The sequence below is a fragment of the Artemia sp. Qi Xiang Cuo genome, chromosome 6 (genome assembly GCF_049724085.1).
Source record: "Artemia sp. Qi Xiang Cuo chromosome 6, ASM4972408v1, whole genome shotgun sequence".
NCBI classification, from domain to species: domain Eukaryota; kingdom Metazoa; phylum Arthropoda; class Branchiopoda; order Anostraca; family Artemiidae; genus Artemia; species Artemia sp. Qi Xiang Cuo.
In genome coordinates, this window is record NC_142799.1 from 5,348,473 (window position 1) to 5,362,642 (window position 14,170).

The window sequence follows — 14,170 nt, forward strand, 5'->3', positions numbered from 1 at the left end:
CTTGCTCCTAACGCAAGCTTATCGGATCAACTTATTTTAGCCCGCCCCCTAAAAAAACCCTGGATCCGCCCCTGTTATCCTGCGACTCAACAACTCTTTGGCTTGTTCAAAATTTCACACATACCCCAACTTTTGGAACGTTGGGGTATTTAAATGTTAAAATAGATAGATTATACTTCTCTTTCTGATAGATGTATGTCTTATAAACAAAACGACTGGTTTACAAGTATGGTTAATTAACATTGAACCAACGGAATAAAGCCCTGCACTGTCAATTTCAAGTGAGACTATCCAAGTGAGCAACTATAAACCCAACATTTCGTTTCCAATTAGAAGACACGGAAGGCTTTGCCACCTTCATTGGAAATTTGTTTTACTTTTGGGCAACATTAAAGAATGAAATTTACATCAAGACTTTGAATGAATTTTGTCAGTGAACTCTCTCTGAACATAATCTAGTGAATAATCCGGAAGTTCATCATTTTGGGAATTACCCGAAAAGTTCTTTATTTGTATGTATAAAACTGCTACTTTCAATTATGTTATTTCAGTAATACTACTGATGACGGTCGCTGTATGTGTGATCGAATGGACTTCTGTACCTGTTTTTTTTTCTCTGTCTAAATAAATGGATTTACCCCCATTTGGATATTTATTTTTTCCAAATATGATGAAGAAACGGAAACATGAACTACTAAACGGAAGGGTAAATAAGGAAAATAATAGCAGTAAAGGTGATGAGAACCCGTTGCCGACATGTTATTGGAACATATTTTTATCGGAACATATTATGTATCGCAACAGAGCTGTCGGTTGTCTGAATTCGTGCTTCAGACAAGACACGAGCACCAAACAAAAGCGTAGGAAACTATAAACCGTACATAATATTACAAGTAAAAAATTGCACATTCTTCGATCTAAGTCACGGAGGCAACTTTCCCCCAAAAATTGAGTATATCCACTTTGTTGGTGATATAGTAAACCAGTAATTTTAACTGACCTTCCCCATATTTGGTCCACTCCACTTTCGTCTTAACTCAGTTTTCAACGGGATCTATTCACGGTTATTGGCTAAAACTTAAATATTCAACTGAAAGCTGAATCAAAATTTCTTTTTTAAAACAAAATTTTGGAACTGGCAAAATTTGTTTTCTTGCCATTTCCGCCTCTATATAGCAAGATTATTCGCTTATAGCTGCAAATTCAATTGAATAACTATGTTATTTGTCTGTGTTATTCGCAAGCACAGCTTGCCAAGTTTATCCTGTCCTATAGTACCACATTGCAAAATATAATTTAAATATGATTATAATTCTTCCAACGGTTTTATTTTTATTGATGCATTTTTGCAAGCCAGTTGCAATATCCCTTAAGGATATTTCAGAAAGGAAGGTTAAATCACATTTTTTTTGTCCATTGTACTTACCCTTTGAAACTATGTAAAAATTTGGCGCTGTAAAAAGAACTCAAAGCGAGATTCTTTTTTTTCAATTTTTGGAGATCGAAAAGAATTTGAATCGCAGCATTTCACAAGTAAACTGTGTCTTTCTTTGAGGTTGAATGGAAAGGAGAATTTTCAAGACAATATTTGGGAGCTGGTAAAACATGTTGTCTTACTATTCCCATCTCTAGCATATAAAATTATTCGCTTACATTTAACTGTGATTTCAACTTGAATAACTTCAGAAACTCCAAGTTCATTCTTTGCTTCACAAGTGTAGGTTCCCGAGTTTGTTCTATTTATCTGTACAAATTCCAACTTATCTTGAATAGAAACAATTTCAGGGCTTCCCAACTTTCTCCAGATGATTGTCGCTGGAGGATTGGCGTCAGCAACACAGGTCACAAAAACACTGTCATTGGCCTCCTCAATATCATCAGGAACTTGACTGATTGAAACCGTTGGGATATCTGAAAAACAAATATATATATATATATATATATATATATATATATATATATATATATATATATATATATATATATATATATATATATATATATATATATATATATATATATATATATATATATATATATATATATATATATGGTAAAGAGCTAACGACACATTAAATATAAAATTGTTCTAATGTTCTCTGTCTGTCTCTTAGTTTTCATTGGAAGCCTTTTAAAGTGTTAACATAAATAATAGTCGGACGGGTAAACTTAAAAACACAGAATAATAATGCGAGCTCTGTAATAAACGTTATTTATAGCTGCAGTTGAAGGCTTAGAATAAATAGGCGTTTAATCCAGAAGTAAAAGTTGCACAAGGAAATGTATTTAGCTAATGATTTATTAGCGTGCAATAAATTCTTGTGCAGAAAATTTTTATCAAAAAGCATTAATGATATGGCAAAACCAATAGTTTTACAAAACATACTGAAGGTTTTATGTACCGTTTCTGAAACATGTAATCCTGCGACAAACTTGCATTTAATTGCAACGAAGGACCAGCTATTTATAAGATTCGCTTGTTGAGATCTATTCATTCATTAAGCCTGAACTATACAATTACTTAGATTTTCTCTTAGAGAATGATCTAAACCTTCTTAAAAAATAGAAAATTATTCCTAGTTTCAACGATTTTAAACGTATTTTTCAATCTAAGAATGCAGAGCAAACTCCAAAGATGTAATTCGGTAGATATATAAAACTGAATCCCAGCCATTAGGAAATTACATAGCTTGCCTCATTTTCTTTTCAGGACTACATTGTTAAGTTGAATTGGGTAATGTTCTATAATAAAAGAATGAATGAAAAGTAAAATTTAATGAATCTAAAACTAGATAGAATCACCAAAGAGAAAACGAAAAATTACTTCCCTATAGTTCTGTTGCAAGCGTTTACTTTAGTTTCGTTAGTTTATCTCTGACATATTTTCGAAAGACAATCACATAATTTCTTAAGTGTATATTGAAAAGGAAAGCAAATAATCCCGTCTTTTAAAAACCTAATTGATTCCCCTATGTTCCCATGTAACTTTTAAGCAAGAGTGGAAACTTAAGTTCCATCTGATTGGCTCTTCTGCGTTAAATATTAAGCCAATGAAAGAATGAAAAAGCTTTCGAATCAGATTTATTTACCGGCGGTCCGCATTTTTCTCTGTGAGATAATTGTCAAGCTTTTTCTGGGAAATAATACACAGGAAAAAACACGAGACGCAAAATTACTCACCATAAACATAACAGCGAAGTCGTTTCTGTTTTGTTTTGTTTTTTTATAAAAAAAGTAAGTAGTGATGACAAATTAGCTCCCAAACGCTGCAATAAATGAGATTATCATCTAGGTATTTCAGGCACTCTAGAGTCACCCTTCATACATTAAATTAATTAAGGACAATAGTACCAGCATGCCTTTCTATTTTCAAATATTGCATTTAGCTGTTCCAGCACCCTAGGAATCCATTATAAGGCTTTTATTGCGACCACTTTGGTTAGCCTTTTGACTAAGCTATATGAGAAAGGAAAGGAAAAAATCGAGTCGTCATTAATTTAAAAGACAGGGGATTTACTTCGAGAATTACTATAATCTGTTAGGTTTCGAATTTCTTATGCCACGTGACAACCCAAAAACCATCTACACAATGGAAGGTATTGAATAGGAAAACTTTGCTTTGTAACAATGAGCATGAATCTATTCCTAAAATATTTTTTTTCAAATGAAATCAAAGGTTAAATTTATTACCTCACAATTAATTCTAGCATAGGCTAAGGTTTTTATATATTTTGGAAATCTTATAAATATAGAGGTGCATAGCCTTGATTTATTGTGTAATTAGAACCGAATGGTTTACGGCCCAAAGTATCCCTCAGCCTGCAACAAATTTTAGATAAAATTTATCTAAAGGCCTCTTCATTAGTCGAGCCCCCTCCCCAGTCAAAATTTATACGACTTGTGATATTACTATTTATACATTTCCTTATTATGTTCCTATTTCACACTGCTTGGCTAAAAACACCCTGCACCCCCGTCTCTGAGGGGGGGGGGGATAACTGAAAGCCCAGAATAACCAAAAGCCGATTTTGTCTTAGACAAATTAAATCACATTTCATTCATGGCAATGCAGCAGGTTGTGCATGGCTCTGAAAATATCTGATCTGCTCTAGCAACAGCAGCAAAACAAATCCTTTTATTATTGTTTCAGTTTATTTCTTTCAACTCCTCTTAGAAAATTATTTTTAATCTTAAAAACAACGATTCAAACGAAAATATATTAAAAACAAGCGAAAGTTTTTAATTAGTCAGTAAGAAACCAAAACACTTTTTTAATACGAAAATAATAATGAAAATACCTATATTTCGTCTTCGCGATCGGAAGCCTTCAAAAACAAAAAATAAAAGCCTAAAAGGAAACGTGAAAACACAACCAAGAAAAACAAGCAAAGGCTATAGCCTACTTGTATAATATTTGATATATTTTTATAATAAATATATTATAATATATTAATGTACTTGTATAATATTTGTATAGCACTAATGTAGTTTAATCAAGTTTTTTCCGTTGATAAATACTTCCGGACGTGAAGCTGATACATTTGTATTTTATTTATTATTTTTATATTCCAAAATATTTTATTTTTCGTTGTCTTAATAAAAAAAATACACGTTTTTAATATATTTTCGTTTACATTGTAAATGCAAAGAGAGGGTGGTCTAAAAATTTATTGGCATAAAATTTACTTCGGATTTATCCTCGGTATATTATTAAGAAAACCTGACTAATAAAACAAAACATTTATAATCATGCATTAAGAACATTCTTAGCTCTGCAGCAGAAACTGATAATAGAAAAACAGGGTTATCAAAAACTATGATTTACAATACCCAGAGGTAGCTGTGACTACCCATAAAAATTTCTAGTTTAGATACAAATTAAAATGATAATTCTGAAAACGCACAAAAGCAAGTCCGACTTTGATTTGTGCCCTTTAGAAAATAATAATGGTACTCTTGCATTATGCGGGCCTCCCAGGTTAACTACTATAGAGTAGGCAATGATAAAACTCGTTTATGACATGTTTACCGCTATAGACTAGGCAATGATAGCGTGGTTTTCATTGGGTATACGATATTAAACTGTGTTTTTTGGGGGTTTAGGGGGGGAAGATACCTAAGTTAGGTTAGGCTACTTATTTAATATATGCTATGTTTTACCCCCCACCCCTTAATGTGCAAACATATAGCCGAAATTCGTTTCTAAACAATTATTTATTCATACTATTTTATTTTATTTCATTAGCATTAACCGAACTTGATTTTTTAGAAAGGCCCATAATGCAAGAGTACCATAATAACTATCAATGCATGTATTACTGAAGCTATAGATCAAGCTTGAAGATATTAAAATAGAAATATTAGCTTGGTGGTATAAGAATTATTTATTATGCTGACTTCAAATATACAAAATTTCATTAAGTTTAGTCTTACCCATCAAAGGTTACGAGCCTGAGACAATTTTCCTGATTTTGGAAGAAAGGGAGAAACACCCCCAAAAAGTTAAGTAATCTTAATGAAAATCACACCATCAGATTCAAGGTATCAGAGAACCCTATTGTATAGGTTTTAAGCTCATGTCTGCAAAAATGTGGAATATTGTATTTTTTGCCAGAACAAAGATCACAGATGCGTGTTTACTGGTTTGGTTGTTTTGTTTCTTTTTAGGGGTGATCGTATCCACCCAGTTGTCATAGAATATCGGGAGAGAGCTCATTCGAGCGGAAATCAAAATTTCTAGTGCCCTATTTAAATGACCAAAAAATTGGAGGGCAACTAGGCCCCTTTCCCCTTTTTCCCCCAAATCGTCCGTTCTAAATTTTGAGACAGCCATTTTTTCATCATAATTGAAAGGCTCAATAACTATCCCTTTGGAAATAAAATACCCCCCCCCCAGCTTCAGGGAAAAGGTATTTAAGTTATAAAATGTGCCCATTGTTTGCGCATAGTATTTGTTATGGGATATATGCATACATTTTGAGGTGGGGGGGGGGAACAAATTTTCTGCCGGAAGGTTTTTCCACGGGGAGATTCTGCATGGGGAGGGAAGTTTCCAGGCAGCGAACTTATCGGGGAAAATTATACAGTGGGGAATTTCCCATTCTTATACAAAATTCTTTTTATATGTCTTGCTTTCTCTTTTCTGTCTCAATTATACGCGCGGAGTGGTTAAGAGTAATTGCCCGGGGTAACTTATTTCATAGCGTAAAGAGCGAGGTGTTGAGGAGAAAGAAACCCCCCTTTATATAAGTAATAACTTCTGTTGGTTTTAAGTTTTAATGTTGCTTCTTACTTTCAGTTGAAAATACTTTTTTTTATTTAATTGCCAGAAGAAAGATTACGGTTGCGTGTTTATTTGTTTGTTTGTTTGTTGGTTTTTTTTTCCAGGGGTGATCGTATCAACCCAGTGGGTCTAGAATATCGGGAGTGGTTATAACAGAAATTAAAAGTTCTAGTGCCCTAATCAAGTTCCCTAATCATAGTTTTCCAAAGTCAAAATTTTCAAAGATCAAAATTTTGAGATTGCCATTTTGTTCAATATGGTCAAAAAATATAATAACTATGTCTTTGAGGATGACTTAATCCCCCAAAGTCTCCGGGGGAAGGGCTTCAAGTTCTGAAATTTGCCTAATGTTTATATATAGTATTAGTCATTGGGAAATATACAGACGTTTTCAGGGGGGATTTTTCAGGTAGTGGGGGGGGGGGGTCGGGGATTACGTTGGAGGATCTTTCCATGGAGGAATGGATATTGCTATGAAGGGGGTGCCGTATTTTAATTAATGTTATACAAACATTAATTAAAAAACGATAAAAATTAAATAAAAAAACAAGTTTTCAACTGAAACTAAGGAGCAACAACAAAACTTATAACAAACAGAAATTAGTACGTATATGAGGGGGGGCTGAACCCCTAGTCAATACCTTTCTCTTTACGCTATAGTTTTTTAGTACTTATTCGAAAATAAGGCAAATTTTTGTTAAATTTCTATGACTTTTAGGAGCTGTTTCCCCCTTTTTTCGAAAATAAGAAAAATTTTCTCAGGCGCTTAACTTTTGATGGGTAAGATTAAACTTGATGAAACTTGTATATTTGAAATCAGCATGAGAATTTGATTCTTTTAATATATTGGTATCAAAACTCCGTTTTTTTGGGTTTCGGTTACTATTGAGCCGGTCGCTCCTTACTTACAGTTCGTTACCACGAACATTTTGATCTATTAAATAAAATACTACTACTTATTTAACAGTCGTTTATCAGTAGTCGAACAGTTCGTGGTAACGAACTGTAAGTAAGGAGCGATCCGGCTCAATAATAACCGAAACTCTAAAAAACGGAATTTTTATACCAATAGATACATAAAAAAAAAAAAAAATACAATACATGCATGGAACAAAAAATTGAAAAAATAAAAATAAAATTGCCCTCCATAGACTTTTAAAAAGATATATCCTGTCCCCTTTAATTTCCATGAATGGACGCAACTAGGTTTGACTAACATATCAATCTTTATACTTAATAGTTTTTCATGTTTATCTGTGTTTATTGTATTTAATTTGAACAAATTATAATATTTAATTTAACCAAATTATTATAAAAAAACACAATTTTCCTTTATTTTATTATGTTTCCTGAATAATTGTAAAACATAATAGTCTATAGGTTCTGCCGAAGATTTGTTCAGAAACGAAAATTCGGTTGATCAGTAACGTAAGTGATCACAACCGCAACGGCAACACTGAGAAACTACATTCAACTTTGAGATTTAAGGTTTGACCGATTTATTATTCTTTTATGTCAGGATATTTTCCAAAGATGCATCATCATTTTTCTAATTTGGTTAGATCATATCATGCTGATAAAGTAAATAAGGTGCGATGACTTTAGTACCTTTCATAAAATTGATGATTTCCACCTAATGGTTCTCACTCTAACTTGTTAATGTTGCATATTTTACGAAATCGTAACTAGTTTTGACTATGATTTATCAATATGACAATAAGTATATATTTTTTTTCTTGATTAGGCTTGCCGGCCTCAGATCATTTTATGATTTAAACCTAAATATACTTTGTATATTTTCACACAATATATTCTATTTGTTTTTTCGGTACTTGTGCATTATACACCACTCATTCAAGTTTACGCTGTGTAAAACTCGAGAACAGACTAGTTTCTTCGTTATTTTCTTTGGGTGTAGTGTGAGACTTGACAAGTGACAGAATAGATGGGAAATATATAATCTGGGCTATATATTTGCACATTAGGGGGGGGGGGCGATGGGGGTAAAGTATTTGGCCAGCTTGAAGTTAGAAAAAAATTCTTACTTTATAATATGCAGAATAACTGTACCTAAGACCTTCTGCGCGCAGAACCACTGTACTTTACATTTATATAGTTTATAATATATTTTATATAGCATATATTTTTAATCTCCAAAATTGTACCTCCTAGACAACGCCTTATCTGAGAGGGAGGTTGGGGATTTGAAGCCCCCCTCCTACAATTTCTTTCCGACTCACAAAAACGCAACATATAAATTAATTAGTGATGCGCTTTTTAAAGTTTTTTTGTACCCCCTCCCCCTTCAACCTCCCAACCCCAGAAAATCCTAGATACGGTCTGTTTCCTAGGAAACAAATTCATAAGTATACTTAATTCTATTTTGAAATTTTAAAATATGTCTCCAATTCCAATTCCGTATTTATATGAATTCACACAGTAACATATATATCAGTAACATCATTTCATTGCTATAATTAGTATTCACTATTTGGTTACATAGTAGAACCAAGATCAAAGATTATTCACAGTCAGGAAACCAACGTTGTTGAAAACCTCCTTTGCTTAATTTTTATACCACATTTTGAGTCATCTACCTTTTTTACACACTTCATAAAATACTTTAGTTCTATTGGTACAGCCTTTTCTGAAATCTTTGGCCAAGTACATGATATAGTGAGTGAAAATTGTAGAGTGAGTGTAAGGAAGAGGGTTCGATAAGTTAAAAGTCGAGAGAGTTGTCCCTTTCAAAATGAAATAAGAAATTCCAAAAGGCTGGTTGGCTGCAAGATTTTACGGTTGAAAAATCTACTAAGAATATGTCCCTTCACGTCCTATCGTGAATTCTTTAACCCACTATTTGCAAGATTGGGAATGATTGTGCACAATTTTGCGACGCTCTTTTGGCCAAACAGGACTCTTACATAAATAATTCAGTTCATAGAGAATGTTGCTTAAGAAATTCCACGCATGACTAGAAAACGGAATTTCAGCTAGTTTTGATGCTAGAAAAGTAGTTTGGTACTTATGTAAAAAGCGGTTGGTGCATGAAAAGTGAAGTTTCGTTAATGCTAATGAAATAAAACAAAATAGGATAAAAATATAACAGTTCAGGAACAAATTTGGCCTATATATTTGCATATTAGGGGAGTAGGGGTAAAGCATAGCATATATTAAATACGGGTACTATGCTAAAATTCGGCAAACATGCGTGGTAAAAGACAGCATCGAAATGTCAAACATGCTATTGATAAACAGGTTACCGCTGACTAGTAAGGTATAAACAAAAGATTTCTCACTGCGGGAACTATGTTTAAACTTTAGTTTTTTCAGGGTTTAAGGGGACTAACAGGCACCTAGGTTAGGTTATGTATTTAATATATGCTATGCTTTACCCCACGCCCCTCCCCCCCCCTAATATGCAAATATATAGCCCAAACTTGTTTCTGAATTATTATATTTTCATCCTATTTTGTTTTATGTCGTTATCATTAACCAAACTTCACTTCTCGCATGTGTCCTGAATTCTAGCACAGTACCTAAATACGTAACCTATAGCCTAATCTAATCAACCAAACTTAGGTACCTTTTAGTCCCCCTAAACCCTCAAAAAACTGAAGTTTAAATATAGCTCCCCGAGTGAGAAACTCTTTGTAACGCCTATCTTTATGCAGCGTCTCGTATAAGTACCAGGTTTTATCCTATCTGATCTTCAATACAATTGTCGCACTGCTACCGCTTTCTACATAAGTACCAATAATTTTCTACTGTCAAACCTGAAAAAAATTAAAGCAAATAAAAAATACACTATTATAATCTCTAAATAATTTTCATCAAAATTAGGTCCAACAAAATCAGACATGAAGTCTGCTGAACTCTGTTTATATTAAATAAAGAAAAACAAGTTTTTTCAACTGAAATTAAGGAGCAACATTAAAACTTAGAACGAACAGAAATTATTACGTATATACCTCGCTCTTTACGCTAAAGTTCAAATTTTGTTCGAATCACAAATCCCTGAATCACAAAGGCCGTTTAATTAGATTAGATAGTTCTTTTGAAAGTACAAAAAAGACTTTAACGTAAAGAGCAAGGTATTGACTAGGGGGGAACACCCTCATATACATAATAACTTCTGTTCGTTTTAAGTTGTAATGTTGCTCCTTACTTTCTGTCGAAAAAACTTGTTTTTTTTATTTAACTTCTGATCATTTTTAAATAATGCTGGGAAATCCGGAGCCCCCTTCATAGAAATTTCCCTTCCCCCAGAAACATCCTCCTTGAAAAGATCCTCTCACTTAACCCCCTCCTCCGACCCCCTCCACCAAACAAAATCCCTCCTTAAAACGTCTGTATACTTCCCAATAATCAATACTATATGTATAAACAATTGGCAAAGTTCATTACTTGCAGCCCTTCCCCCGGGAACAGTAGGGAACTAAGTCATCCTCAAAGACATATTTATTAGATTTTCAACTATGCTAAACAAAATGGCTATCTCAAAATTTTGATTGGGTCACTTTGGGAAAAAATTAGCGTGGGATGGGGCCAAGTTGCCCTCCAAATTTTTTGGTCACTTAAAAAGGGCACTAGAGCTTTTAACTTTCATTCTAATGAGCCCTCTCACGATATTCTAGGACTGCTGGATCAATACGACCACCCCTGGGGAAAAAAAGAAGAAATAAACACGAATTCGTGATCTTTCTTCTGACAAAAAAAAATACAAAATCCCACATTTTTGCGTATAGAAACTTGAAACATATACAGTATGGTTTTCTGTTACGCTAAATCAGATGGTTTGATTTTCATTAAGATTCTATCACTTTTAGGGGATGTTTCCCCCCTTTTTTGAAAATAAGGTAAATTTTTTCAGGCTCGTAACTTTTAATGGTTTAGAGTCGGTTAGACTAAATTTGATAAACTTATATATTTGAAATTAGCATAAAAATCCGATTCTTTTGATGTATCTATTGGTATCAAAATTCCGTTTTTTAGAGTTTCGAATACTTTTCCTAAAGATTTCAAAATTTTGCACTTCTTGTATAATTTTTCCCTTGTAAAGGGGGAGAAGGGGGTTAAAATGTTTTAGAATATAGAATTGTTAAACAAAAAGACGAGTTAAGAATCTCTTTCACGGCTGCGAACGATACTATTCGCTGGGAGAGTGTGGTCAGAAGGGGGCACTGACTCAAGGGGGGGGGGCGGAAGTTTTCAAAATATTATTTTTTGCATTTGCATCAAAAATGCAAAAAAAAAACACAATTGCTCCACTTCCAGATTTTAACACCCTTTTTTTGTATCTTCATAGACAAAAATCGAAAACTTCCTTGCATTTTCGTGAATTGATGTCCCTGCTTATGAAGTAAATAATTCTTAGCAAATAAAACAATTTTTAAGTACGGTACACACTACGTTACAACAGTAATGAAAATTACTTGACGAAGGAATACAGCGACCTAGAAGAGCAGCTTTCAAAATGAACGGCAGACGGTAGTAGACTATTGGGGACGTCTCGAACAGCGATGGCATGTGTTCTTACGCACAAGTTGTGTCTAATCCAACGATAAAGCAGTATATGCACAAGCAGTATTATTGGATATTTTAAGGTGAGAGTAACAAAGTTGCTAAATCAGGTAGCGAAACTTTTGGCACATAAGCAAGGCCGTATCCAGGGGGTACGTTCTACGGATGTAGGATGACAGATCGCTGAAGATTGTCTTTTTCGGTCAACCGTCTAGGACTAAACGGAAAACAGGTCGTCCTCGTTTGGGATGGGAGAAGGTCATATAGAAAGATTTAAAGGAAATGTGAACTTTCTGAGAGAGGGTAAAGAGGGAGGCGTTGAATTGATTTGAATGGAGGAGGAGCATGCGTAGCTGTGTTGGCCTGAGGCGGCTTGGTGCTGTGGCGAGTTGTGAGTAGTAGTAATATTCAGGGGGATTTGACCTCCCCCCACCCCACCGAAATGTTTATCCGACTCGTAAAAACGTAACAAAAATGAATATAAAAATTTTTCATGTTTTTTTGTGTACCCCCCCCCCCGAAAAAAATTATTCTATACCCCCACCCTCCACCAGAAGAAAATCCTTGATACAGCCCTGCACATAAGAACTTTCACAATAAATGGAAGTGATAGAAACGACAGAGCTTTTTTTACAAAATTTATTCATAACTAAACGTTTTAAACAAAAACCTGGATTTCTATTTCACTAAGGTACAAACTCCTTTACGCAAGGAAGTCAGTAGAATAAATCGTAACTGATCCTTTAGAGGAAGGATTTTTCTCTAGCAAAAGAAAGTTCGTTGACAAAGAGTTAATAACAAGAATGAATGTAATAGGGGCCCCCACCAAGCTAGATCCCAAGAGAGAAAGGCAACAGGCTAAGTTACTTTACTTATACATATAATACTGGAAAGACACTGAATATTAATAAAGAAAATGGGAATTATGCAAGAGTGGGACGTGGATTGTAAATATCGTCATTCGTATAACTATGTTCGTTGGTTCAACACCGCACAGTAGGCTATGCAGTATTAACAAAATGTCAGTTTATTGTTGTTTTTTGTTGTTTTTTTTTTAACTAGAGGTAATTCAAGCTTTGTCTCTTTTTGAAAAATACCAAAGGTTAAAATATGGATTTTATTTGGTAATTGGAAAAAAATATATGCTATTTTGGAACAGCAAACGGAAATACAGATAAAGCAAGAGGTGCTTTTGTGATAACAAAAGCAATAGTCGCTACAACTATGGTGGTTGGCTGCAGCATGCACAGTGTGGCAGCATGGACAGTACACATGCATTATAAACAAAATTTCAATTTTTTAGTTTTTTTTTCCTAGAGGCAATACAAGTTATATCCGTTTTTGAAAAATCTGAACAAGAAAATATGAGATCTACTTGCCAATTGAAAAAAAAAAAATGCAACAGCAATAACTGTATTTTGAGTGTGGGAGTGTTGATAAACTAAATAAAATGTTTCTTTTGGTAGTTTAAGATATGTCGTATTATAAGAAATGTTATATATGATTATCGTAGGTATTGTAGATACCCATATAAATTATAAGGGTATATTATAAGTGATACTTAAACTTTTAACCGTTTGATTAGTTGAAGTTTGCTGAGTAATACTATTGGATGTTTGATGGCAACTAAGTTAAGCCCGCTAGGGGTAGAAAACTCTGGAAGTGTCATAATCTAGAAGTAGTTCTAACATAAGAACTTTCAATGGAAAAATTCAACAAGAAGGGCACAAGCTATCACATCTATAATTAACTTAGTGTAAGTTTGCATCGGTGTGTCAAAACACACTATGTAGGTTTTGATATATATTATGCTCGATATGTAGCAAGATAGTATATCTATTTCAAAAATCCTACTACCATAAGAACAGATGGACTGAACTCGTATTTTGAGTAAACTGTCCCCCTCCCAAAAAAAAACAAAAAGAAATATGTTGGCTCCAAACCATAAAAACTCCAAAAATAAATAATTAATTCAACCTTTCGGATTTTTTATTAATCCTTTGTAATATATAAACTGTAACTACTTACATTCCTTATTAATCCTTTATAAGATATAAACTGTAGCTCCTTACAACCTGTTTTGTTTATTAACTCCTTATTAATCCTTTATAAAATATAAACTGTAACTCTTTACAATCTGTTTTGTTTATTAACTCCTTATTTTTTTTATTAATCCTATTTTTTTATTAGTTAATATATTTTATTTTATTTTTTTATTAGATTTTTTATTAATCCTTTATAATATATAAATTGTAACACCTTACATTCCTTATTAATCCTTTATAAGATATAAACTGTAACTCCTTACAATCTGTTATGTTTATTAACTCCTTATGAATCCTTTATAAGATATAAACAAAAACT

General features: G+C 33.3%; 1 protein-coding gene across 2 annotated transcripts in view; it reads right to left on the bottom strand.

Moving 5' to 3' along the window:
• Positions 1–14,170, bottom strand: part of LOC148950806 (synaptogenesis protein syg-1-like) — a 113,646-nt gene that overhangs the window by 65,250 nt on the left and 34,226 nt on the right. For both annotated transcript variants that reach the window (XR_016141855.1, XM_089090016.1), the window contains exon 6: positions 1,654–1,911. Coding sequence is in view for 1 of the 2 variants with exons in the window: in XM_089090016.1 (XP_088946142.1) it covers positions 1,654–1,911 (258 nt within the window). In the remaining variant the exon portion in view is untranslated. The remainder of the gene's footprint in view (positions 1–1,653; positions 1,912–14,170) is intronic.